Genomic DNA, 24978 nt, shown 5'->3' with positions numbered 1-24978 from the left:
GATAATGTTATGTTTAAAATTTGCAATTACTTCTTTTCAAAGAATAAGTAGATAAATACATAAATTAACATCAGAAAATAAAAAATAAAATAAAATCATAAACAGTTATAGGCGAATAAGTTATTTCCTCAACAAAACAAAATCACTAATCTCTTAAAAAAAGACCAACAGAAATAAAAAGTCAACCAATGATTTTATGTTTAATTATTAAAAATATACGTTTTTCATTCTAGCATTTATATTGTAATTTTTTTATAATTAAAATGTATCATCCACATGAAGGGGCGTAACTCCTAATATCATTCTGACACACTAAACGGATCTTAACCCGATCTGAAAATTTTGAACATTACTTTTTATGTTTGGTCTGAATTCGTCTAAAACCATCTCAACATATCTTGTTTAACAGCTAGAGCCTTCTGTCTTGTTTATCTTGACATGAATGAACGGACTGAACACGACATATCTGAACAGCGTCTGAAAGTCTTAAAAAGTCTTAACGTTTTTCCCTAGCGGTAAATTCAGTTGATTCAGACTTGATCAGACCAAAATGACCATTTCAGACTGAAATCTTGCTACTAGTGCTATCATCCTAGAGTCATCTTTTGTATCATATTCAACTGTTTGTAGGCTGATGAGATAAATATTTGATAATTTATTGGTTCACACTATATTCTATGTTGATGCGGCTTGATTGGATTTTTAAGAAGAAATTTTGCTCGAATCACTGTAGATGTCGTCTTATATTATACTAGAATTTTCTCAAACTATTGAACTGATTATGACAAAAATTGACAGTAATGCTTGAAATAACCAGTATTACAAAGGGAAAAAATCACATTCATTTTATTGCTTTATGGGAAGCTGCATATGTACCTTTGACCTCGTGTGTACTCTCATTTGTTAAAATTTCATGCTATTTAAGTGAAATATTACAAAAATGAAATATTCTGTGTGGATTGAGTCTCAAAAACACATGTTATGAGAAAATTGCCTTGAAATAGGACTGCACCATGAATATAAGTAGACATGCAGAGCATACTCAGTGTTTTGGGGAGCTTTTTCTTACCTTTTCTTCTTATTTCTTATATTTTGCTATAATAGAAAACTTTTTCGGGTGCCACATGTGGAGCATCTGATTACCCTTCTGGAGGACCTGCGATCACTACTAGCTTTGGATGGGGTTCGTGTCGATCAGTCTTAATTTTCTATGTTGTGTTTTGTGTACTATTAGTTATATAAAAAAGAAGATGTGGTATGATTGCCAATGAGACAACTCTCCACAAGGGACCAATTAGACAGAAATTAACAACTATAGGTCACCGTACGGCCTTCAACAATGAGCAAAGCCCATACCGCATAGTCAGCTTGTCTGTTTGTCTTTTTCCTTTTTAGCCATGGCGTTGTCAATTTATTTTCGACTTGTGAGTTTGAATGTTACTTCGGTATCTTTAGACCCTCTTTCGCATACTGTAACGCATTTTCCACAGTTAGGGGGAAATCTATGAACGTTTACATTTATGTGCCATGTTCATTAATGTTGATTATTACAGCTCTGGTAAATTGATTTGAATTCATGCTTATGTTACACAAATAATTTGTATCTAAGGTCCTCTTTAAAGAGAGTAAACCATTTGAATACTTAGTATTTGAGAAATACTACGTACTGAGTTTCATTCATTCGTAACGTATAGAGCATTACAATAGAAACCAAGATCGATATGTCGAATTCATCATCAAACAGATGTCTAAAGTATGCTTAGTAGGAATCCGATTACGTATATTTCAACAAACATAACTGATCAAAAGCTTCTTAAGCTATCAAAGTAACATAATGAAGAAATTAGATTCGTTTCTACTTACGCCATGACTACATACTTAAATGTAGTAGGTATCCAAAACCGTCTTCTCCATTTCAACCGTATAATGTTTAACAGGTAACATTTGAAACAGTACCTTCATTTTGGAAATTTTGGCACACGATTGACGACCGAATATTGAATATTTAAGATCTTTAACTTCAAACATTTAAACTACCCGAGTAGGAGAATCATACAAATACATCTAGAGTTATGCGTATTTGAGCAGTTGTAAGGATTCAATTTGTTGGTTTAATTTTGAGGAGGATAGACCCACAGTAACTACAGACACTGGTGTTAAGAACTGATCAATCGTTAAATTGTATCCATAGGAATTACAAAGACTGAAAAATGAAACTCGGAAAGTGTATTATAATTCTCGTTCCTGACCGAAGTGAATGACAAATTCAATAAGAAAAGGAAGTATATGCACGTTTTAGTTTAAGAATAGTGCTTATGGATTGTTAACAAAAAAAACTGTCCAATGGACAATTAAAGTGGTATTCACTTTCAATGAAAGTCAAAGAATAAGTGGTAATTATAAAGACAATTGTCACTAGGTTAAACAGAGACATAAAATACCAAAGGGACAATCAAAACTCATTAGTCAAAGAAAAAGACCTACACTTCAGATGCCAAAGGAGGCTAAATAGATCTTGCTACACTAGTGGAACATGTCCTGCTGTTCATGGTACAAATTCGGTGATCAGTCTCAATAGGTGACGTCACAATCGAAAATAAGGCGACTTTATCACTTGGAATATTTGATTCAATAGCTTCCTTTTAAGCATCGACCTTCTACGAAGAAGCTTATCTTATGAAACGAAAGCTCTGGAATATTAGATCAACTCGGAGATATTTATTCCAGATGCAGGTGCTGCTGAAATGTTGTGACATAAAAATGGAAAGTTAACTATTGGAAAGCTGAAATCATCTCATTTAGTCGTAAAGTTTTGCTTTGAACCGACCCTCATTGGCAATTTCTAGATGTAAGTCAAGATTTTTGATAGACTTAACGATATCTGCGGTATCTTTTATTTCATGTTCGATAGGATAAATACGTTCAAATAGTAAACTTTGAAATATTTATTGAGAGGATATTATATTTATAGCAAAACGTGAATTTAAGTATGATTTGGAAGTATAGTATAACAGCGACAGTTATAATAGAGTCGTTTTCATTCTGTGTGATTGAAAATATAATTTATTCCATACCAATTTTCAATTTTAATCTCCGAATGATTTCGACAGTAACGGGCTTAAGCTTGCTGTTCGGTGTGAGCCAAGGCTCCGTGTTGAACGCCGTACTTTGACCTATAATTGCTTCCTTTTTACACATTGTGACTTGGATGGATAGTTGTCTCATTGACACTCATACCACATCTTCTTATTTATATTAAACAATAAATTGACACTAACCCACATAACACACCTATCTGGAAGTAACTTGACCCAGTGCATTGAAGCATGATAAAAAGTAAAACAACAAAATACCGAACTCCAAGGGAAATTAAAAACGAAAAGTCCCTTTACAATTAGTAAAATCAAAAGCCCTTACACATCAAACGAATGGAAAACAACTCATATTCCTGACTTGGTACAGGCATTTCCTTATGTAGAAAATGCTGGATTAAACCTAGTCTTAAAGCTAGCTAAACCTTTCACTTGTATAAAAGAGTTCTTTAAATGCCTGAACTATTTGCTTGCTTTAATACACATATCTTTGTGGATAATATTTTGGAGCAAAAAATCAATGTGAATGTTTTTTAGAGGGAGGTGACTTGGCTTATGTCATATGCATTCCAAATATTAAACTTTGAATATCTACGAGGTTAAGAAAATTCTACAACCAGTACCTATATATGTCGTCAACGCCCAATGCCTGGATTAAACACTAATTAATAATAACAAAGATAGGCCCTGGCTAATGCACACAAAGTATAAATAATGAAATAAGATAATATATTATTTATTTCAGGAACATGAAGAATAAAATGAAAATATTCCTACCATGTTTAGTCGTTTGGTCATTGGTGGCTTTATTTGCACATAAGATTATAATTTCAAACAAAAAACCATTTCAATACATAAAACAGGTAAGTGAAAAGGCAATCTGATGAAAGCTGAAAACAAGCAAGGCCTATGTTTTTCTACAGTTTAATTTTACTTTCTTAAATGTCATATTGTTTAAAAAAACTAAAGCATTTCTTTTTGGAACAAAGTACTGTACCATGATTTTATTTTTCTCCATCTATCAATCAAAATGTTGCAAAGCTGTACAAAAAAATATCAGAAAACATATATAACGAAAATTATTGTGTATACATATTGATATATGGTTAAGGCAGTAAATTTAAATGTACAGAGCTACAGTAACTATAGTAGTTATTACAGTCCTTGTCAATAAACGGCTAAGAAATAATTAGTTTCATGGTAAACGTAAAAACCGTAATCTACGTATTAAACATCGTATAAATTATACACTTGCTGATCTGTTATCTACAATAAAAAATAATGGTAGACATCAATTATTATTCAAACTTGGTCATATACTAATAAGTAAACTATATGATATTTTTATGGAGTGAGATAAAATTTCATTTTTTAGCCCGTTGAATGAATACATCTGTATTGTATTCTGTAGGTGTCGCTGTTGACACTGGATTGTCTCTCTTGTAAATATTGAAGTCTCGCGTGTACAATTTTCACTCTTGTAAATAACTCACTTGCACTTTAATTATACATATAGGTGGCAACTGTATTAAAATATTAAGAAACAAAAATGGAAAAAATATGATTTAACTTTTGCTTTAAGAAAAAACAAAAAATTCTTAATCAAATCTGCGCGACTCTCGTATAAAATCACCCAACAATCGCATTAGTGTTTCTCTAGAGACGGAGTAGTTTTCTATTGACAATAAAAGTTCTAAATCAATATGTATCGAGCCCGTGTAAAAAAACATATCATGTATAAGTTTTTGTCTAGCCTCTACATAATTTTCACAAAAAAGTAAATAATGTTCCACGGTTTCTAATTGACCACATTCACACTTTGGATCTACATTTGAATTGATTTTGTTTTGGTAATTTTTTAGGTAGTATCCTGATCTTAAATTTTTCATAATTTTTTATGTTTTATGATCTGGAAAATCAAGTGTTAATTTTTCATTGACTTATGGTGGAAATTATAATAGAATCTTCCTGTATCAGAATTGTCCCAACGATGTTGCAATTTTTTATTCACTAAAATCCTTGCTGCTGTTTTTATATCTTGTTTTGTTACGGTAATATGGGCTTCTTTTTCAATTTCATTCGCCTCTTTAGCTGCTTCTTTAGCTAGTTTATCAGCTATTACATTTCCTCTGACATCTGCATGTCCTGGGGTCCATTCAAAATTAATTTTTATTCCATAGTGTTTTTGGATAGATTTAATAAGAGAGATTATTTCACGAGAAGTGGATCTGTGATTTTCAATTTTCCAGTTTAATGATAATATTTCAATAGCTGATTGACTGTCTGAAAATATTTTTACTTCTTCTATTATGGTTTTATTTTCAACTCTGCTAATATAATCCAAACTAATTTTATTGCTACTAGCTCAGCTAAAAGAATAGAACCTCTTTTTGATACTGGTTGTTTTAATTCTGTTTCTGTATTATTGAATATTACAATTGCACTTGCTCCACAAGGTCCAGGGTTGGACTGGCAAGAACCGTCTGTAAATGCAACAACTGTTGAAGGAGATACTGTGTTAAGTTTGTTTAATATTAATTTTTTTTTCCTGTAATTTCTTGTTCTTTTGTTCTATTTTTGAGGAACCCAAAGTGCGCCAATATTCTGGTGGAAATTTTGATGCTTGTAGACCATTCAATTTATATTCTGGCTCTATGTCATCAATACTAATATCAGTTTCTTCTTTCAAGTTTTTTGCTTTGTGTAACATTAAGCCTAAAGGTGATATGAACTTGTCAACTGTTGGTTTGTTTTTCCATTCTTCTATTTTGTTTCTGATAGGGATTTTGGTTGAATATGAATTTATTTTGGCAATATCTCTAATTGCCATTTCTTCTCTTCTAAGATCTAATGGAAGTACTCCTGCCATAACTTGATGTACCTCCAAACTGGCCGTTGAAGATACTCCAAGACAAATAGACAAATCTTTCTTTTACATCCTTATTATTACAGCCTTTTGTCATCACAGGCTGTTTCCTAGTATCGATAAACCTGAAAATCATAAACGGCATTTTCTTAAACTAAAATATATAAATAGAGGTATTGATTTTATTAACTTATCTAGTATATTCAATGACTATACCATCCATAGCCAAATAACTCCATATTTTGATAACACAGAACCACCTTTTATTTCGTATTCGTACAAAAAACCCAGCAGAAGTTCGATTTTTAAATATAATACGTCAGTAACACCAGACGTCAATATAGAAAATAATGCTCCTTCCACTTAAGACTGTGAAACATCTAGTTTTAAATATGTTCCCTATGGTCATGTCATTATAGGAGACCTCAACATCGTCGAAGACCGTGAGGTCAAAACTTTTCTTAAGAAAGGACCTAAATATCGTCCTCCATCTATTATAGATTGGATACAGTGATGTCAGGTCATTAAAGACGCTCTGTCTGCCTACTGTAAAAATTGGTGTAAACGTGAAAAATCTGATAAAAAATCTCTGGACAGTTATTTGAATAAAATTATGAATACTGTTGATATTCGTATATCTCATTTTGAGAACAATTCTGAAATTAATAATAGAGTTCATGATATAGATATAAAAAGATGTGGTATGAGTGCCAATGAGACAACTCTCCATCCAAGTCAAAATTAATAAAAGTAAACCATTATAGGTCAAAGTACGGTCTTCAACACGGAGCCTTGGCTCACACCGAACAGCAAGCTATAAAGGGCCCAACAAATTACTAGTGTAAAACCATTCAAACGGGAAAACCAACGGTCTAATCTATATAAAAAACGAGAAACGAGAAACACTTATGAACCACATCAACAAACGGCAACTACTGAACATCAGATTCCTGACTTAGGACAGGTGCAAACAATTGCAGCGAGGTTAAACGTTTTAATGGTACCAAACCTTCACCCTTATCTGAAACAATAGTGTAACATCACAACATAGAAAGACACACTATAAAATATCAATTGAAATGGCTTAACTCAATCAAAAGACATATTAACACCAGTTTTTAGAATAAAAAAACTCCAAATACTCGCAAAGCGGTTTGTGTTCGTACCGGCAGACAAAGTAGCCAATAATGTAGTGGTGTCGTGACGCGTATACTACACCGCATGTTCTCCAAAACGAAATTATCAATTCTTCTACATTCAGGTCCGTACGCGTTCCACAGAGAGTCAAATTGTAAACAAGCATATCACTGCCACTACCCAACTTAAAGTCTCTTCCAAACATTTGAAAGTCCCGACTATGTACTGGTTACCTGAATTACAGAAAAAACAATTTAAATTTCGTTTCATCTCCGCATCTAGTAAGTGTTCTTCTACTAATCTGTCAGTGCTTCTAACTACCTCCCTTGCTACTATCAAATAAATTTTATTAACTTTTGTAATAAAGCTTATGAAAATAATAGTATTAATTATTTATGGAGTGTTACAAATTCTTTAGAGGTTTTAGATAAAATACGTGCTTTTGATGGTCCTTTTAATTCTGTTGACAGTTACGATTTTTCTACTGTCTACACTACACTTCCACACAATCTTATCAAGAAAAAGTTTTCATATTTAATCAAATGGTCTTTTGAAAAATCTCATTGCAAATTTATTTGCTGTAACTCGTTAAAAGCCTTTTTCTGTAACGAAAAAGGAAAGTATGCTAGATACACTTACTGAAAATGTGAAGATATGATTAAAGTTTTAAATGTTCTCCTGGACAACATATATGTACGTTTCGGCGATAAAGTATATCGACAGGTAGTAGGTATTCCTATGGGCACTAATTGCGCCCCTTTAATAGCAGATTTATTCCTGTATTGCCATGAAACTCATTTTATGACCAAACTCAGTAAAGACACGTCATTGTTACATTTGGTTGACACGTTCAACAATACCTACCGTTATCTTGATGAATTTTTTCGTTAAATACTACAGAAATTTACCCAAAGGAACTTACTTTAAAAAAATCTAACATAAACAGCAGTAGTTGTCCTTTCTGGATTTAGACATTTCAATTTCTAAAGGGAAACTCCATACTAAAAGTTACGACAAAAGAGACGATTTTTCATTCCCTATTGTACATTTTCCTTTTTTAGATGGCGATATTCCTTTGGCTCTATCATACGGTGTTTATATATTCTAACTCGTTCGTTATGCCCGAGTGTGTAGTGATGTCATAGATTTTAACGAACGTAATCAATGCATCACTGGTAAATTATTAAGTCAGTGATTTCGTTACCATAAATTACTTTAAACTTTTACTAAATTCTTCCAAGATACAAAGATTTGATTAGTAAATTTGGCTGTACCTTTAAAAAAAATATTAAAACGATATTTCACATCCTTTATTTTACGGTAATTTTGTACTAAAAGCGCGGAAATCACTATGTAATCCGTGTAAACTCATCGAACCTTTAAACAAACTTATTAGTAAAGGTTATCTTATTAATGTTGTAATAAGATCTTTGAATATTGTTTACATTGGCACAGATATCGATTTTGTCATCAACAAATTAAAACATAACTAAATTTGTATTCTTTTCGAATGGTTTTCAGGGATGTATATATACACACCCACGTTAATTTTCTATATAGAGATTGCTTTATCTATATTTAACAGTAAACATAATTATTATATCCAAACTATCCTACTGCCTATTTTGGCATTGCACTGTCCATGGCGTTAAAACACTAAATCCCTGGGATGTGTTTTAGTTGATTTTAGTCTCCGATGCATGATTTTTTATTATTGATTGTTTTTTACTTTTAACTAGCTTTCAGTAACTGCGAGTACTCTCAACATCTCAAATCGTACTTTCGTGTTAATTTGACCTGTTGACACAATTTGTAATGCATTTTTGTTATTCAATGTTTACTTATTTTGTGTTATATCTCGTCTCACTATTTTTAATATGTACCACCTTTGATAAGTATTTAGTATGACGATAAAATTTTACCTCTATTCTCGTACTATGAACAACAAATTTATTTATTTTGTAAAAAATATTTCCGTACTCCTAACAACAAAATTATTATATTTAAATTTACCTGTGTACGTTATCTTATTTAATGCCATTTTGTCCAGGGTTGTGGTTGTCTTTTTGACATTGATTTATCCCCCCTTTTTTATTTGATGTATTTATATTGTGTCATAGATCAAATTTATTCATTTATTCGTTCAGTGTATGTTTACTTGTTTTTGTTAATATGTCATTTTGATTGAGTTAATCCATTTCAATTGATATGTTATAGTTTGTCTCTCTATGTTGTAATGTTACACTACTATTTCAGGTTAGGGTGAAGGTTGACGCCTGTTAAAACGTTTAAACCCGATGCATTTGTTTGCACCTGTCCTAAGTCAGGAACCTGTTGTTCAGTGGTTGTCGTTTGTTGATGTGGTTCTCAAGTGTTTCTCGTTTCTTGTTTTTTATATAGATTAGACCGTTGGTTTTCTGTTTGAATTGTTTTACACTAGTCATTTTTGGTCCCTTTATAGGTTGCTGTTCGGTGTCTTCCAAGGCTCCGTGTTGAAGGCCGTACGCTGACCTATAATTATTTACATTTACACATTGTGTCTTTGATGGACAGTGGTCTCATTGCCACTAATACCACATCTTCTTATTTCTACTTGATACAAAAATTGTATGATAAGGTTTAACAGTCCAACAATCAGGACTCTTGTATGAACATTCTTTTTTGAAATTTACTGTTTTAAAATTTAGAACTTATCTAAAATTAAGGAAAATATCTCTTTCATGCATAGCCATGATGACTTGTTTCTTGTTCTTCTTTTTCAACTATTTTGACCTCGAGCATCACTAAAGAGACTTTACTTGTCGAAATGTGAATATGTTGTAGTAAAACTGTTACCTTAAATTTTATTATGCTAACATAAAAAGAAAATCTAAGCCTGTTGCACGCTTGCTTTATATTCATGAATTTACTGGCCTCGCAATGCCGTTTCAAAATGGTCATTTGTATGATTTTTAAGCGGGCGATCTTGAAGGTGAGAATGATCAATTATTTGTGATGTTTATATACTAAAGATGTGTACCTATTTCAAGGTTAATATTCCCGAAAAATTGTCCTTTGTGGATGCTTAACAAATTAAGTATTGAAAAAGGGAACTATACACAAAGGACCACGAATATCGTAACAATATTAGCATAAAGAGTAGAAAAGTAAATAGAACACTTTGAAATACTTCTTTAGAACTACTTTATTTATTATTAGTATATTTTTATAATGATTTTCCAATCTTTATTTACAATGAAAATTGCTGCTACAGATATTTTATTTGCATTTTTCAGACCAAGAATAATGACTCAGCACAAGTTAAGTTTAAACCAAAAGAGAGTACACACTCAGCCTTAGGAGTTTTTGATTCAAAAAGAGACATTTTCTGCATAAAAACTGTAAGATATGTATTTTCATTTATAGAAAAATTTGTCAGAGGAAACTAAAACTGTTGACGATGAACATCGACAACAAGACCCACAGTTACAAACGGATAAAAATGACACATACAATGACACACCAAGTAGAAGATCCACACACCATAGGGATCAAAACGTATTGAAGTGTCCGACAAAATTTTGCTAGGTAGACGAATCCGTCCTTAAAATTATCAATACACACATCATAGATACCAGGATTAGAAGTTTGTACGTCAGACGCGTATGTTTGACTTAATATTAAAAAAGTCATATCGGTCATATTTTAACTTCATTTGCTTTCGTTTAGCTTACATTGAAATAATAACAGCATAATGAGACTGTAAAAATTCTATTTTCTGTGAAGTTTCACACTCTTTAAACTTGCGTAGACTCGCATAAAATATTTCAACATTTCTCTTTAAAATATTTTTTTTATTCAAAGGTGAAAACGTATAGTCGGTAAAGTTTTTTTTTCAATTTCTGAAGAATGCGCTGTATAGATAATATATAATTTTTTTCTAAATTTTGAAAATTATTAAGTTAAACTGGCATTGTATTTTATTGATAAAAATGACAAGATTTCATCCAGTGTCCAGTTTATTGGCAAATTAACTAACAATACGGGTGCGTAAAAAGAAATGCAAATTAACCTGTTTTTATATACAAGAGGGATACTGGCTAAATATTTTCATATAAGAAACTTTGAATGGAATATTAAGAAGATCATTGTTTTTATCATTTATATCTATAAAGTAAATAAATGATAAAATGGTTTCCGACTTGCATATAAAAGGAGGTCACATGTAGCAAATCAGCTATAATTGTTAATTGACAATTCAAACGAAAGTTATTTTACTATTTCTTAAATAACATTTAACGTCAGAGCTGTCGTCCCTGTCTTCTTTAACAATTTTTGTAACATATAAAATTTCACGTTCTGACATTCACGCAGGAAACGTTTCCACAGACAAACCGGAAAAGGCGAAGCTAAAATCATCATATCGAGTTGCGTAAGGTTCAATAACAATGACCAGACCATTTCAAAATAAGTTTACTTGAAGTTGAAGGCTTAAATTTGCCTTATTAAAGTGACAATATATTAACAAATAATGCGCAGATACATAGCAACATCATTTCTTGTTATAATGTGGTATAGCAAACATCGAATTCATTTACAAAAGTTTATCACACACTCTGCCAATCCCTCCAATAATCCCATTTCAATCACTTTGCTTGATTTAAAGCCTGTATAACGTAGCGTTAAAAATGGGTCAATACGCCAAATTTGATTCAGGTAGGCGATAAAGTAGCTTTTTCTTCAATTCCTTTGTACATACTGTAAACTTGGATGTGTATGATGACTCGTAATATTCCCCGAAAGGACGTGTGTGTCGCAGTTTCAACTTGAATAAATCCCTTTTCTAAACAATTAAATTATCCGTAAATTCAATTTTTTACACACATTTAATAACTCCATTTATAGTTTTTTACATCTTATTCAATTGTCTTCTGCTCTTCCAAATAGAACAAAAGGTTAAACTGAGTCAATAATTAAAAATAGCATAATGTTCAATATTTTTGCATAAGGATTTTGTATTTACAAATTAGAATTGTTTTCTGCATTTTTAGATACATTATGGATATTGACTTCAAACAGAAAGCTAGTTTCAACATTTAAGAATTAAATCGTTCATTTTGTAATTTTATAAGAATGTTAAAACGTTACAACCCTTATAATCATATAAGAAAGCTTTCCATCCATAAAATTACATTTTTATGCTACAGTTAAATCAAGCCTTCCGTTTGTTGTTCTATACATAATTTGACGTTAGAGAGCATGTGTGGTCCTAGATGTTGCATATTAAACTTGAAAATGCCTAAGCAAATCAAAATTACAGAATTATATGCAACTTCTATGGAATGCAATTATGTTAAATTAAAGAATGACTTAATTTAGAAAACATAGTAACTGTATAAATCTGAAGCATACAAACCAATAAAGTCTGACCAGAAACCCATCTTTAACAATTTTGGTAGAGGAAGTTCCAAATTTAGTTTTAGTATATTTACAAGATTCAAGAAACTTAACTCACATTTAAAGTGATTAAGCATGCCAATCCAAAATAGTGGTATTTCAAGAAAAGGTCTAGTTTAACAGCTATCCATAAAAATAATCTATTCATATTTGATATAATTGTTAAGATCAACTTTGCCAGAAGCAGTTTCAACCTTAGTTTTAGTGCCGTATCATAATATACTAATCAAAATTTATAAAAATATTTTATCAATTTAATCATGCCAATATATGTGGTGGATAGTCTTCTCGGTTTTCTGATATAGTCTACCAGTAGCAGTGACAACTGATTGCTTTATTTACAATTCGTGTGAATCGTTTTTACAAAGACATTCACCAGAATTAAATGTTGAAAAGACTTTCGAGAACATAATCATGTAGAATATTACGTCTATTCATTTGTGCCGTTTCCAGCCATTCTTAAATATAGTCTTGCATTCTATAAAGATTCTAAGGAGTCCCAATTGTTAATGTTTTACTAATAAGAAAATAACCAGAAGCTTAACAATGAGGAAAGCTTGAGATGATATTCACTTTAGAACACCAAGTCTTGATCAATAACATTAACAGTATATTTTTTTCTGCACCAGAGGCGCATTTGGACAACAATGTCCCGTCAGTGATGCTCGAGGCCGAAATATATGAAACTCCAAAATTTATTATAAAAATGATGATGAGCCTATAAACAAAAAAAAGACAAAAAGTATAGCCAAGCCCGACAAGGAATCGGAGCTTCTGCATGAGGGAGATACATTCCTTAATTCAAAATAGTTTCTAAAACTTTGTAAATATATTCAAATCAATTAATGAACCCAAATCTTTAATATATCGAATAGAATTCTGAAAATACATGTTATAAGCTATTTCCTTTAAAATAACATTCTGTAAATATTATCATTGCAAGAATGATATTTGAGAATTTAGGCATTTGAAATAGTGACGCCTTTCTACCCAAAGCCATATATTGTTTTACCAAGATTTGGCACAGATTGTTCGAGTTGTCGGTCATAGATGCTCTTCAATATCATAATTAATTCGATTTCAATTATTTTGATTCTTGTGACAATTATAAGTCTTATGTAGACGCGCGTTTGTTGTACCAAATCATAAGTCTGGTAGCTTTATTGAGTTTTTCTAAACTTTTAAATTAACAAAATCTATATAAACACGATAGAGTTGCATTAGTCTCAAAATAGTTTTGCCATATTTTACATGTTTTTTTTTTATTTGGCAACAAAGTCATAAAAGGATATCGTTTATTTTCATTAGTGTATACTTTTTGTAGATTCAAACCTCACCCTTCTATTTAACCAAACTAAGGTATTTTCTACTGTACAGACTGTGTCACTAACAATGGAATGTCCAAGTGTTCGGTAACAAATGGTGTCACGGATATTTCAACTCCATGTGTACAGTGATATTGATACTACTGATAGTTTAACCCTATTTGGAAAAAAAACATTTGTATTTTTCAGAAAGAGATTACAGACTCAGCCTTAGGAGATTTTAAACCAAAAGAAGATTTTAACTGCATAAGAACTGTAAGATAAGCTTTTTAGATATTGGCAATGCAATCTAATTAAAATTAAATCTCCGCACTTGCTCCTCGTTGTTTATATGTCGCGCGTGGGAGATCTAACAACAGCCGCTTGAGGGTCATGTCTAGGGTCAAATTTGGTGAACTTTGACCGACCAATCAGCGTGCAGAAAATCAATTTCGATTAACCAATCAGCGACGGGCTTGTATACCATTATCGGATCGTTAAAAAACATGGATGCGCCCAGTTTGGACAACGTTTTGACAAAAGTTTTGCCAAAATTTGGTATAAATGATATAAAGAAGGAGCAAAAGGAAATTTTAGAGTGTTTAGTTAACAAGAAGAAGTGCGTGGCTGTACTACCGACTGGTTTTGGCAAGTCACTGCCGTTTCAACTGTACCTTCCAGTTGTCCGGGAGGTTATTGAAAACAGTTCTGACTGAAAAGTTTTAGTCTGTTGTCCCTTAGTAGCTCTGATGCAGAACCAGGTGGAAAAACTCTCGCACATTGGAAATATTACTGCTGCATACAAAGGTTAGTATAACTTTAAGCATGCAGTGGTAGTAAGGCTTCAATAAATGGAATAGTCTATACTATAGTATTTAATGCCATTAAACACCTAATTTATATTATAATTATTATGTTGGCAGTGTTGTATAATAAAGATGTTTATAACACATGAGAAATCAGTTAGGGGGTGACATATTATCCCCCTGTACAGTGGCGGATCCAGAACTTTTTGTAAGGGGGGCCCACTGACTGACCTAAGAGGGGGCCCGCTCCAGTCATGCTTCAGTGATTCCCTATATAATCAACTAAATTTTTCCCACAAAAGGGGGGCCCAGGCCCCTCTGGATCCGCCTATGCTGTTGGAGCTACTTATATAATTAATGCAATGCCTCTATTTTACAAAAATGTATTAAGACGTTATTCCCACACCTTATGGTGTCTAAATGCAGGGCCCCCTTTTCCATAGTCCTGGATCCGCATCTGACCAGGCAAAGATGTACATGTATGCCTTATCAAATAAAATAAAATTTATTTGCAGGAACATACATTTAAACTTCAGTATATCAACACATACACATGACTAACATTAACAAAGCAGTAATATGAAACTTAGATATACATGAGCAAAGTTAAAAAAAAACTGCAGAAGCAGTTGATCATAGCCATGGTAGCACATAAATTTGTCTCATTTCACCGAGAACAGATTGTATCGGTCATATTGCCAGTATTTTACAGTCGTTTTGGCCATAATGCTAGTTCTTCATACTTTGTATAAAGATATATACTACATGTTGTATTAATGAAGCACCAGAGTCCAAGGGAAATGTTGTTAATTGCATGTACTAATAATCTATCTCAAAACAAATATACATGCATATAAGAATAAGAAGATGTCGTACATGTACAAGACTTGAAGTAAAATTGCCAACTCAACTCTCCTCCAGACAACAAATGACAAAGTTTACAACTATAGGTCACCATCTGACCTTCAACAATGAGCAAAATCATACAGCATAATCAGCTTTACATGGTTCAGAAACGTGCGGGAAACTTAATTTTTAAATTAGATTGTTATTTGTCATGTTTGTGTTAAACAATGAAAAAAATAAAAAAAAAGAATATGAAAAAGTGCAGTCTAAAAGACCTTGTTCGATGGCCAAACAGATACATTGGCAGAAACATCTCAAAATCGAGAAAATATGCCATGCATTCATTGAAATCTCAGCTATATTCATTTCTGTATTGGACTTTACAACAATAAGAATTATTTCATTGGATTTCAATCTTTAATCAAACGCAGTGAAATGGAGAAAGGGTATTTGTACAGTGTACATTTAAATTATAGAAGTTATCATAGAAATATGTCTTTTTGGAGACTGCCCACCTACATTTGTTTTTGCATTTTAGGATCATCTTCCCCAGAGTGACGATCAAATCAAAGAGGGGTTGATAGATGTCATTTTTGCATCTCCAGAAACATTGGTTGGTGATCCCTATTGGAGAACTTGTTTAAAGAAGTTGAACATTAAGTTGGTTGTAATTGATGAGTTTCACACAATAGCAATTTGGTAAGTGGATACAATGTTTATTCCCCATGTTCATTTCTATTCGCACATTTACAGGACGTATTATGGTATACCGTTGTCTATATAAAAAAGAATAGTGGTAGGATTGCCAATGAGACAACTCTCCACAAGTGACCAAATGACACAGACATAAACAACTATAGGTCACCGTACGGCCTTCAACAATGAGCAAAGCCCATACCGCATAGTCAGCTATCAAAGGCCCCGAAATGACAAGGTAAAACAATTCAAACGAGAAAACAAAAGGCCTAATTTATGCATAAAAAATGAACGAAAAACAAATACAAATGTATGTAACACATAAACAAATGACAACTACTGAATTACAGGCTCCTGACTTGGGACAGGCACTATACAGAATGTGGCAGGGTTAATTAAACATGTAAGCGGGATCCCAACCCTCCCCTAACCTGTGAATGTCTGTCAATCGTCAACCTGTCAGACAGTAACTCAAAAACTATTCAACTAATTTGCATGAAACTTTGATGAATTGTTTCTATATATTGATGTGTACTCCCTTCCCATTTTTATGAATTTAGATTTTCAAAAATATAGAAGTAAAAAATTAAGACCACTGGTACAGAACTGTACAGCTTTCAAGAACGAGATAACCTAATACTAAAAAGTAAGCTCTTTTAAGACCACTACTTGCAAAATGATGAACCATTACAATGTAATTATAAGAATGTATGAAAAATAAAACCCTAAACAAATGTGATAGACAGCAACCAACAACAACCACTGAATGATAGGCTGTTACATAACAATATGGACAAGCACATACATGTATTTAATTTTGTTTTGCCATAAGAATTAACAATCTAGGCAAGAGGTGCTGATATTTACCTTTTATAAAAGTTTTTATAGATGTACTTATTTCTATTTTTCTTTCAGGGGCCAAGATGAAGGAGACAGAAAAAAGGCTTTTCGAAAATGGTTTTCAAATGTAGGTGAACTAAGATCCCTCTTTTCCGATGCTACAGTATTGGCTTTAAGTGCAACTTGCACTGTAAGCTTTAGGAAAAAAGTCATGAAAATATTGCAGCTAGCGGAGGACACAACAGAAATTAATCTATCACCAAACAAGTCTAATATTAAACTAGTATCTTCCAAAATTAAAAATTAAATTGAAATGGGAATGACATGCTTAGTAGATGCATTAGAGGAAAAAAGTCAGGACTTCCCACGTACACTTTTGTATTGTTCATCGATAAATGACACTTCCAAACTTTATAAATACATTGTAACAGAATTGCCACATTGTGCCAAGTATATTGAGATGTTCCATTCTGAAACTCCAGATGTTAACAAAAACATCATAATTAATGCATTGAAGGAGGAAAGTAGTGTTTTGAGACTTATTTTGTCAACCAGTGCCCTGGGAATGGGTTTAGATGTAAAAAAAAGTGTAGTGGAGTGGTATTATTTGGACCTCCAAATAATCTGGTAGATTTGCTGCAAGAAATAGGGCGAGTGGGGAGGGATGGAAATCCATCAGTTGCCATTATCCTATACAATGGATACCACTTGCAGAAGTTGAAACCGGAAGTTAAGGCAATTCTTAAAGCTAAAGATTGTAGGAGAAAGGATCTGATGTGTAATTTCCTCAGAAATTCAGACTTGGATGATTTGATGAAGAAAGAAAGCAGGAAACATTCATGCTGTGACTTGTGTACTAAGTCTTGTAATTGTGAATCCTGTGATATGTTACCTCTTGAGAAGTTATTTCTGTCAGAATAAGTTGTTGAGGAGCTCGAGGAGCAAGAAGATTCTGCTGTTTCAGATAGCGATACTGAAGACTACAATGTGTCGGCCTATGAATACTTCGAAAATCTTGATATGGCTTTATTAGAAATACAAGATGATTAAAACAGTTGATATATATTTATTTAATTTTTCAGTATCTGGTTTCTGTAACTTATTCAACTTTAGACTCTTCAAATTTTTTTGACTTTTAACCCCCTTACAATTGCTGTATTGCCACTCTAGATCTGGGTTCATGTCATGCCTGCAGCTGTCAATGTGACTAAAAAGAGATGTAGCGTATAAAAACAAATGAGACAGTAACTGATTGACACACATCATAAGATATTTACTTGTTTTCATCTTAAAAATAAAGAGATGCGGTATGATTGCCAATCAGACAACTACCCTCCAGACTTTTCAATAACTTGATATAAGCAATTGTAGTACAACGAGAAAAACCCATGCCTTTAGTCGGCTACAAAAGGCCCCGACCAGAAAAATATGAAAAAAATTCAAAAGAGAAAACCATGTCTGCCATGTCTGTCAGATATGGTTGCAGATTCGCCTAATCTTGACCTCATTTCATGAAACAAGCATATATTCGGGGTCAAGTCTGCATCTCGATTACTATAAACATGATAAACAAACAGAAAAATATATTTGGTGTGGAATTATTGTAAGATGTACATGTTATATAAAAAAGAAGATGTGGAATGATAGCCAATGAGCATGATTAGACAACTCTCCACAAGAGACCAAATGACACAGAAAGTAACAACTATAGGTCACTGTACGGCCTTCAACAATGAGCAAAGCCGATACCGCATAGTCAGCTATAAAAGGCCCTGAAATGACAAATGTAAAACAATTCAAACAAGAAAACTAACGGCCTAATTTATGTACAAAAAATGAACGAAAAACAAATATGTAACACATAAACAAACGACAACCACTGAATTACCTAAGGCTCCTGATTTAGGACAGGCACATACATACAGAATGTGGCGGGGTTAAACATGTTAGCAGGATCCTAACCTGGGACAGTGGTGTAACAGTACAACACAGGAACGAACTATAAAAATCACTCTGGTTGGTTTCTGACCTTGACTTTTCATGGTTTATTGATCAACAAGTCAACTATCTTTGGTGTATAGAATTACTGCTATTGATGTATGTCCTTTTGTGCTAAGTTTTGGCATGGTTCATATGACATGTATGACTTTGACCTTTTTGTTCATTGTTCTTGATGATGTTATATTTGTTCTATATAGCAAACTCATTGTATTTAACTTGGTGTAGCCAACAGTATACACAGAGGATGATTATTTTTGCTCAAAATGAACATTGATAGGTTGATTGATTATTGATTTCTTCACTTGGGTTTCAGTGGCAAATATTTCATGCATATTCAAGACAATTACATGAAGTGGGACTATATCTTACTTACAACTTTGTTCAAGACCAATGTGCTCATCAAGAAAACAGTCAAATATAGACTTAATACCACATCTTCTTTTTTATACGACCACAAAATAATTTTGCGGTCGTATATTGGTATGACGTTAGCGTCGTCGTCCGAAGACACATTGGTTTTCGCACTCTTACTTTAGTTTAAGAAAATGGATCTCCATGAAATTTTACCATAAGGTTCAATACCACAGAAGTAAGGTGGGGATTGATTTTGGGGGTTATGGTACCAACAGTTCAGGAATTAGGGGTCAAAAATAAGCATTTTTGTAACTTCCAGACATTACTTGTGTGTTAGTGTATGGATCTCTCTGAAATTGTACCACAAGGTTCCATATCACAAAGGGAAGGCTGGGATTGATTTTGGGGGTAATTGCCTCAAAATTTTAGTAATTAAGGGCCAAAAAACAAGTATTTTTCTAGTTTCATGACAATAACTTGTGTGTAAGTGTATGGATCCTTCTGAAATTGTACTACAAGGTTCCATATCACAAAGGGAAAGCTAGGTTTGAGTTTGGGGATAATTTTCCTAAATGTTTAGGAATTTTGAACCAAAAAGGGGCCAAAAAACAAGCATTTTTCTAGTTTCCAGTCAATAACTTGTGTTAGAATAGGTAAATTAAAAATTTATAAGTTCTTAGACCACATTTATTCTGTGTCAGAAACCTATGCTGTGTCAAATATTTAATCACAATCCAAATTCAGTGCTGTATCAAGCTTGACTGTTGTGTCCATACTTGCCCCAACTGTTCAGGGTTCGACCTCTGCAGTCGTATCAAGCTGGGCCCAGCAGAGCATTTTATTATATTAAGTTACTGTGTTTAATTTGACTAAGATAGAAATTGAACCAAATAATGTGCACTAATAACTTCATCACTCAGGAAAGCACATTTAACCAACACCACCTTGTATAAGTTTTATCAACAGCTCTTTACATGTACATATAGGGTAAATATCTGCATGCTGGTCGCCTTGTGAACAAATCTGTAAAAGTTTGGTTTTTATCTCATTGTTGTTTTGTACAAACGTGCTTGATGTTTTCATAAAGTCATTTCGGGTCTTTGTTTAGCTTGCTATAGGTTTTACTCAAAGTCAGAGGTGGAACAGTGAACTTTAATACAGAAAAATAAGTTGGTCCCTTTTGAATAGTTGTCTCATTAGAAATCATGCCACATTTTTATAAACATGTTTTTGTAGGTAGTTATTCTGCCTAATCAAAATGCCCATGATATTCTGCAACTAAACTGAAAGTATTTCATTACTTTGTTTGTTGGGTTGATGTCTCATTGACTTATGACACTTTAATATCAGCAGCAAACTACTAAAAAAGTACCAGCTAATTAAGGTTATGACTTAAGAGAAAATTAAACCTGCACACTTTATTCACAATAATTTAATTCCAAGCAATATTTTTCAAATATGTGGATTTGAAGGCGATGGAAGGGGACTGTTGGTTGATGTCACGGCGATGAATCAATGTACGAAGTCCTATAAATGCACTGTCAAATGGGTTTTTGTCTTTTTTTAGCTCCTTGCACTTAATTGTTATTATTCCTGAAGTTTTATATGTTACATGTAGTACATTTTCTTGTAGTAGGTCTTTTGCAATTTTCTGAACATCAGCTCGGTATGACCGTATATGGTGGAACCCCTTCTTTCCTGTTAAATTGGTAATGTTATCAAATTGGCTTGCAAAATTAACTAGGTGAGGATACTCATTAGAGTGTTGAAGGATACTTTCCTTTGTCTGATGTCCTGAACATGTTACTTTTGTATCCTTGTGCAACATCTCTCAAGTATTCATCTAAGCTTATATTATTGTTTGTTCCACCTTGCAGATTAACAAATCTATTAGCAATTAATCTTTCTGATTGGTCAGGTGGTAAGACACCCAAAGTTAGTCACTTAGTTCTTCTTGAATTTTTAATGAATCATTCTTTAATTTGATTGACTGTTGGACTTTTCTAAAACATTTAATACAGACGCCATTGTCATTGTCTACTTCGGCGTTTACTTCAAAACCAGTAACAACACAAGAAATTATTGGATGAAAGAAAAACCGCATAAAACACAAATGCTTGTTCATACTGATATTTTCCTTGGGGTGCATACTTCACTTGATGCCATTTTAACCTCGGAAGGCAATAATACAAACTATTATTACAGTTGTATGTTACGAAACGTTTTTCGCATGGGGGCTGCCATTTTTGTTTATATACATTCGGAAGACCTCTAGACGATACTAAGACTCCTATGCCAGTCCAATACCCTAACACTTTGTAGCACCTTCGCTGATTGGCTACAGCAAATTTGACCCTAGACATGACCCTCAAGCGGCTGTTGTTAGATCTCCCACGCGCGACATATAAACAACGAGGAGCAAGTGCGGAGATTTAATTTTAATTAGATTGTTGGCAATGTTTTTGGACTTTTGATTGTTCCTAAAGTATCTTCTCTCCTTTTTTATAACAGTATTACAAAACGATTACTATTAACATATCAAATAAAAAAATATCATACAGTTTGAACTTATTTGATAATTCTACACTACAATCATCCCATTTCATTAGTGTATTAAAGAGCATGTACATGATACTAAATGCCTTATTACACTGATTGCCCTTGGAGAAACCTTCCTCTGCAGGTGTCAATATAATTGCAGTCTCTTAGTTATAGCAGTAAAAAGTAAAAAAACAAAAATTCCGAACTCCAAGGAAAATTCAAATCGGAAAGTCCCTTATCAAATGGCAAAATCATAAGCTCAAACACATCAAACGAATGGAAAACAACAGTAGTAAATAAGCAGTAAAATTTTTAAAGGGGTAAATTAAAAAGAAAAGAAAATTAGAAATAGAGATATAGCAAGTCTAAGTGGACAACTACTTTCAACATCTAAAGATTGAAGACAGGATTTAGCAAATATAAAGCCAATTTTTGTGCAAACGCATGTATACTACTTTCATCGGGTATATCTGATATGAAAAGTTGGGATAGCTAAAACGTAATGCCTATATCATTACTATTATGAGTATTCACACTAAGTGGTTTTAGCAAATAAATTCCCAAATTTCTTAGGAAACTTTGTATTCTTTAGTTCTGTAAATACCGAAACACTTTCTTACCTATTGTGGCACCCTCACTAACCACGTGATATGACAGCATTTTTCCTACGTATAACATGTTATTCTAAAATCCTATCTAAAATAAGCGTGATCAACATTTTGGAAAGATGATGATATAAAGCATTTTAGAGAATAATCACCAAAACGGTCTTAATTTTGAATTGATTTAGGACAAATTTATAACTCCCTTAAGGAGATCTTAACTTAGGTTGCGTTGGCGGCTATTCTTTTTGTATTCTTTTTGTTCATATTGTACCTACAGTTTTTACAATCCTTTGCTCTCAAAGTTTGGTTTTTAACGTTCCTGATGAAGATAAACTAAGAAAAGCGCTTCGGACGAATCGATTTATAAAATGTTATTTTCATTTTCTAGCTATGGGTCGATACCGCTTGTTGTGAAGTCCATGATGGTATAAATAACCATATTGTTTGTGCTTCCACAAATATATGATTTATGACAAAGATTTCTTGAATTTCTGATGATATTGTTTTTGAATTGTTTAGAAACTTTGGTAGATTTCGACTTATATTGTTTAATTTATGTTTTTATGTCCTTTGTGGTTATGTAGCTTCTCAAATATTGACACTCTTTGACTTTCAAGATTTTTGTTTTTCAGCGAACCTGATGGAAGTTAATCTAGAAAAGCCCTTCGAATGCAGTGACTTTTAAAGTTTTATTTTCATATGTTATTGATTGATTGTTGATTATTTTACGCCCAATAGCAATTATTTAACAAATTGTCTATTTTTCCGGCTAGCGAAAAGAATATGTAAAAATCTTTATTATTCTGACCATCAGTTTGCACGTGCTCAAATATTCGATTTTAGCTGCAGTATCATGTGTCCAAATGAGTCCCGGATGAGGTGTTACATTGTAAAGTCGCGTTTGCAATGGACTTTTTGAGAAATGGATATCGTGAAATATATTTGTCCTGAAAAAAAAAATAAGAGAGAATGAGATTGTTGTAACAACTAATTTTATAGGAGAGACTCCAAATCAAAATCGTGTGCACGTAAAAGAGAAATATAGCGTGAAATAAAATTGGAATTTCTGATTTACTCCATTGCCTTTGACCGTAAAAGTCGAGGCAAAACGCAGGACATCGACCAAATAAAATTGTAGTAGGCTGCATGATTTCCAAATTCTACTACACCATGAGATCTAGGCATATGCACAGATAGGGTTGGGTTATAACCCCACTTTTTTAAATTTTATTCTGTTTTATTGATTTTCTCAATAAGAAATATTATGTTTTTGCTATTATAAGCACAATTTTACGTTGAGGGCAGTTTAGATGTGCGGTTAAAAAAAATAAATAAAAAAAATCCAATTCATTTCACGACTTCATTGGAACTTAAGTTCAAGGAAATAATAAATTCAGAATTTTCTTTAGGAACCAAAGATGTCCATTAATGCTATAAAACACTGATGCTTATGATGGTCAAAACAGCTTGCCTGATTCTAAACTTGCAGGAAATTTATAGATAGAACATTAAAGCAAGACATTTTTAGCCCCTATTCCTTAAAAAGTAAGAGACAAAATCTAATGATGATATATAATAAGAAGCAAACTCATTTACATTTTAATTTGTTTTTTAGTAAATGGAAACTTTTTTGTACTATTTGTTTTGCCAAGTGACTTAAAGGGACATTAGCTGACTCAAATTCTCATATTTGATTTATAACATACTAAAACGTATATCCAAATTACAAAATGTCTAAAATTAACAATTAACAATGCATAGACTCGATAATATGTATCAGCGTTTCGTGTGTATTTAAGTCTAGACGTCATCTAAATAACCATGGAAATCACACCCAAAGACTTTCAACGGTCATATAATCCGATATAAACATAAATATAGATATAAATAGATAGCGACCACTTGTAATTGGATTTTTCTAGGTCTGTTTGATTTCATATGATATGTTTAAAAGTATGTTTGTCATTGTTTTTATCTGTATACGAATGATGTTTTGTGGATTTAATCAGTCAACCAAATGGTTCTTCCTTGTTTCGCTTTCAACGTTGACATTCTTTTCCTTTTAATAGCTGAACACACGCGTAACCAATCTCCAGCTAAGGGGTTGAATTGAAGGTCACATGGATACGGATTCTAACATGACGTCCTTCTTAAGCTTTGGAAACAAATCCATGTTCTAATTGCAATGAAACATGGGATGGACGCGATTGACGTCACAATTGAAATTGCAACGTCAGTTGTATTTTGAAAACACCGGAGAAACAAAACGGACATTTGTGTTGTTGTATCTTGCTAGGAAATTAAATAAAATTATTTTTTAAAGTAAGTTTTAGATGTAGATTTTCTATATCGTTTGGCTTCATAAAATCATAATGGCTGCCTTTCGAACTTGTATTATAGGCCTGCTTCGAAGTACGAAAGTTCTAAATTTTCCTATTAGAGTCGAAATGATTT

General features: G+C 32.7%; 1 protein-coding gene and 1 long non-coding RNA gene across 2 annotated transcripts in view; both read left to right on the top strand.

The window, feature by feature from the left end:
- Window positions 1–24978, top strand: part of LOC127736906 (uncharacterized) — a 176149-nt gene that overhangs the window by 69602 nt on the left and 81569 nt on the right. Inside the window, exons 2-4 of the mRNA XM_052247471.1 lie at window positions 3838–3955; window positions 10371–10475; window positions 14046–14111. Coding sequence (XP_052103431.1) covers window positions 3838–3955; window positions 10371–10475; window positions 14046–14111 — 289 coding nt within the window. The remainder of the gene's footprint in view (window positions 1–3837; window positions 3956–10370; window positions 10476–14045; window positions 14112–24978) is intronic.
- On the top strand, window positions 14146–18077 carry LOC127737924 (uncharacterized). Its single transcript, XR_007999888.1, has 3 exons — window positions 14146–14642; window positions 16026–16186; window positions 17099–18077. It is a non-coding gene; the product is annotated as an uncharacterized LOC127737924 (long non-coding RNA).

This window comes from Mytilus californianus, unplaced genomic scaffold (assembly GCF_021869535.1).
Source record: "Mytilus californianus isolate M0D057914Y unplaced genomic scaffold, xbMytCali1.0.p SCAF_4, whole genome shotgun sequence".
Lineage (NCBI taxonomy): Eukaryota > Metazoa > Mollusca > Bivalvia > Mytilida > Mytilidae > Mytilus > Mytilus californianus.
This window is presented reverse-complemented; position numbering and strand designations above follow the sequence as displayed.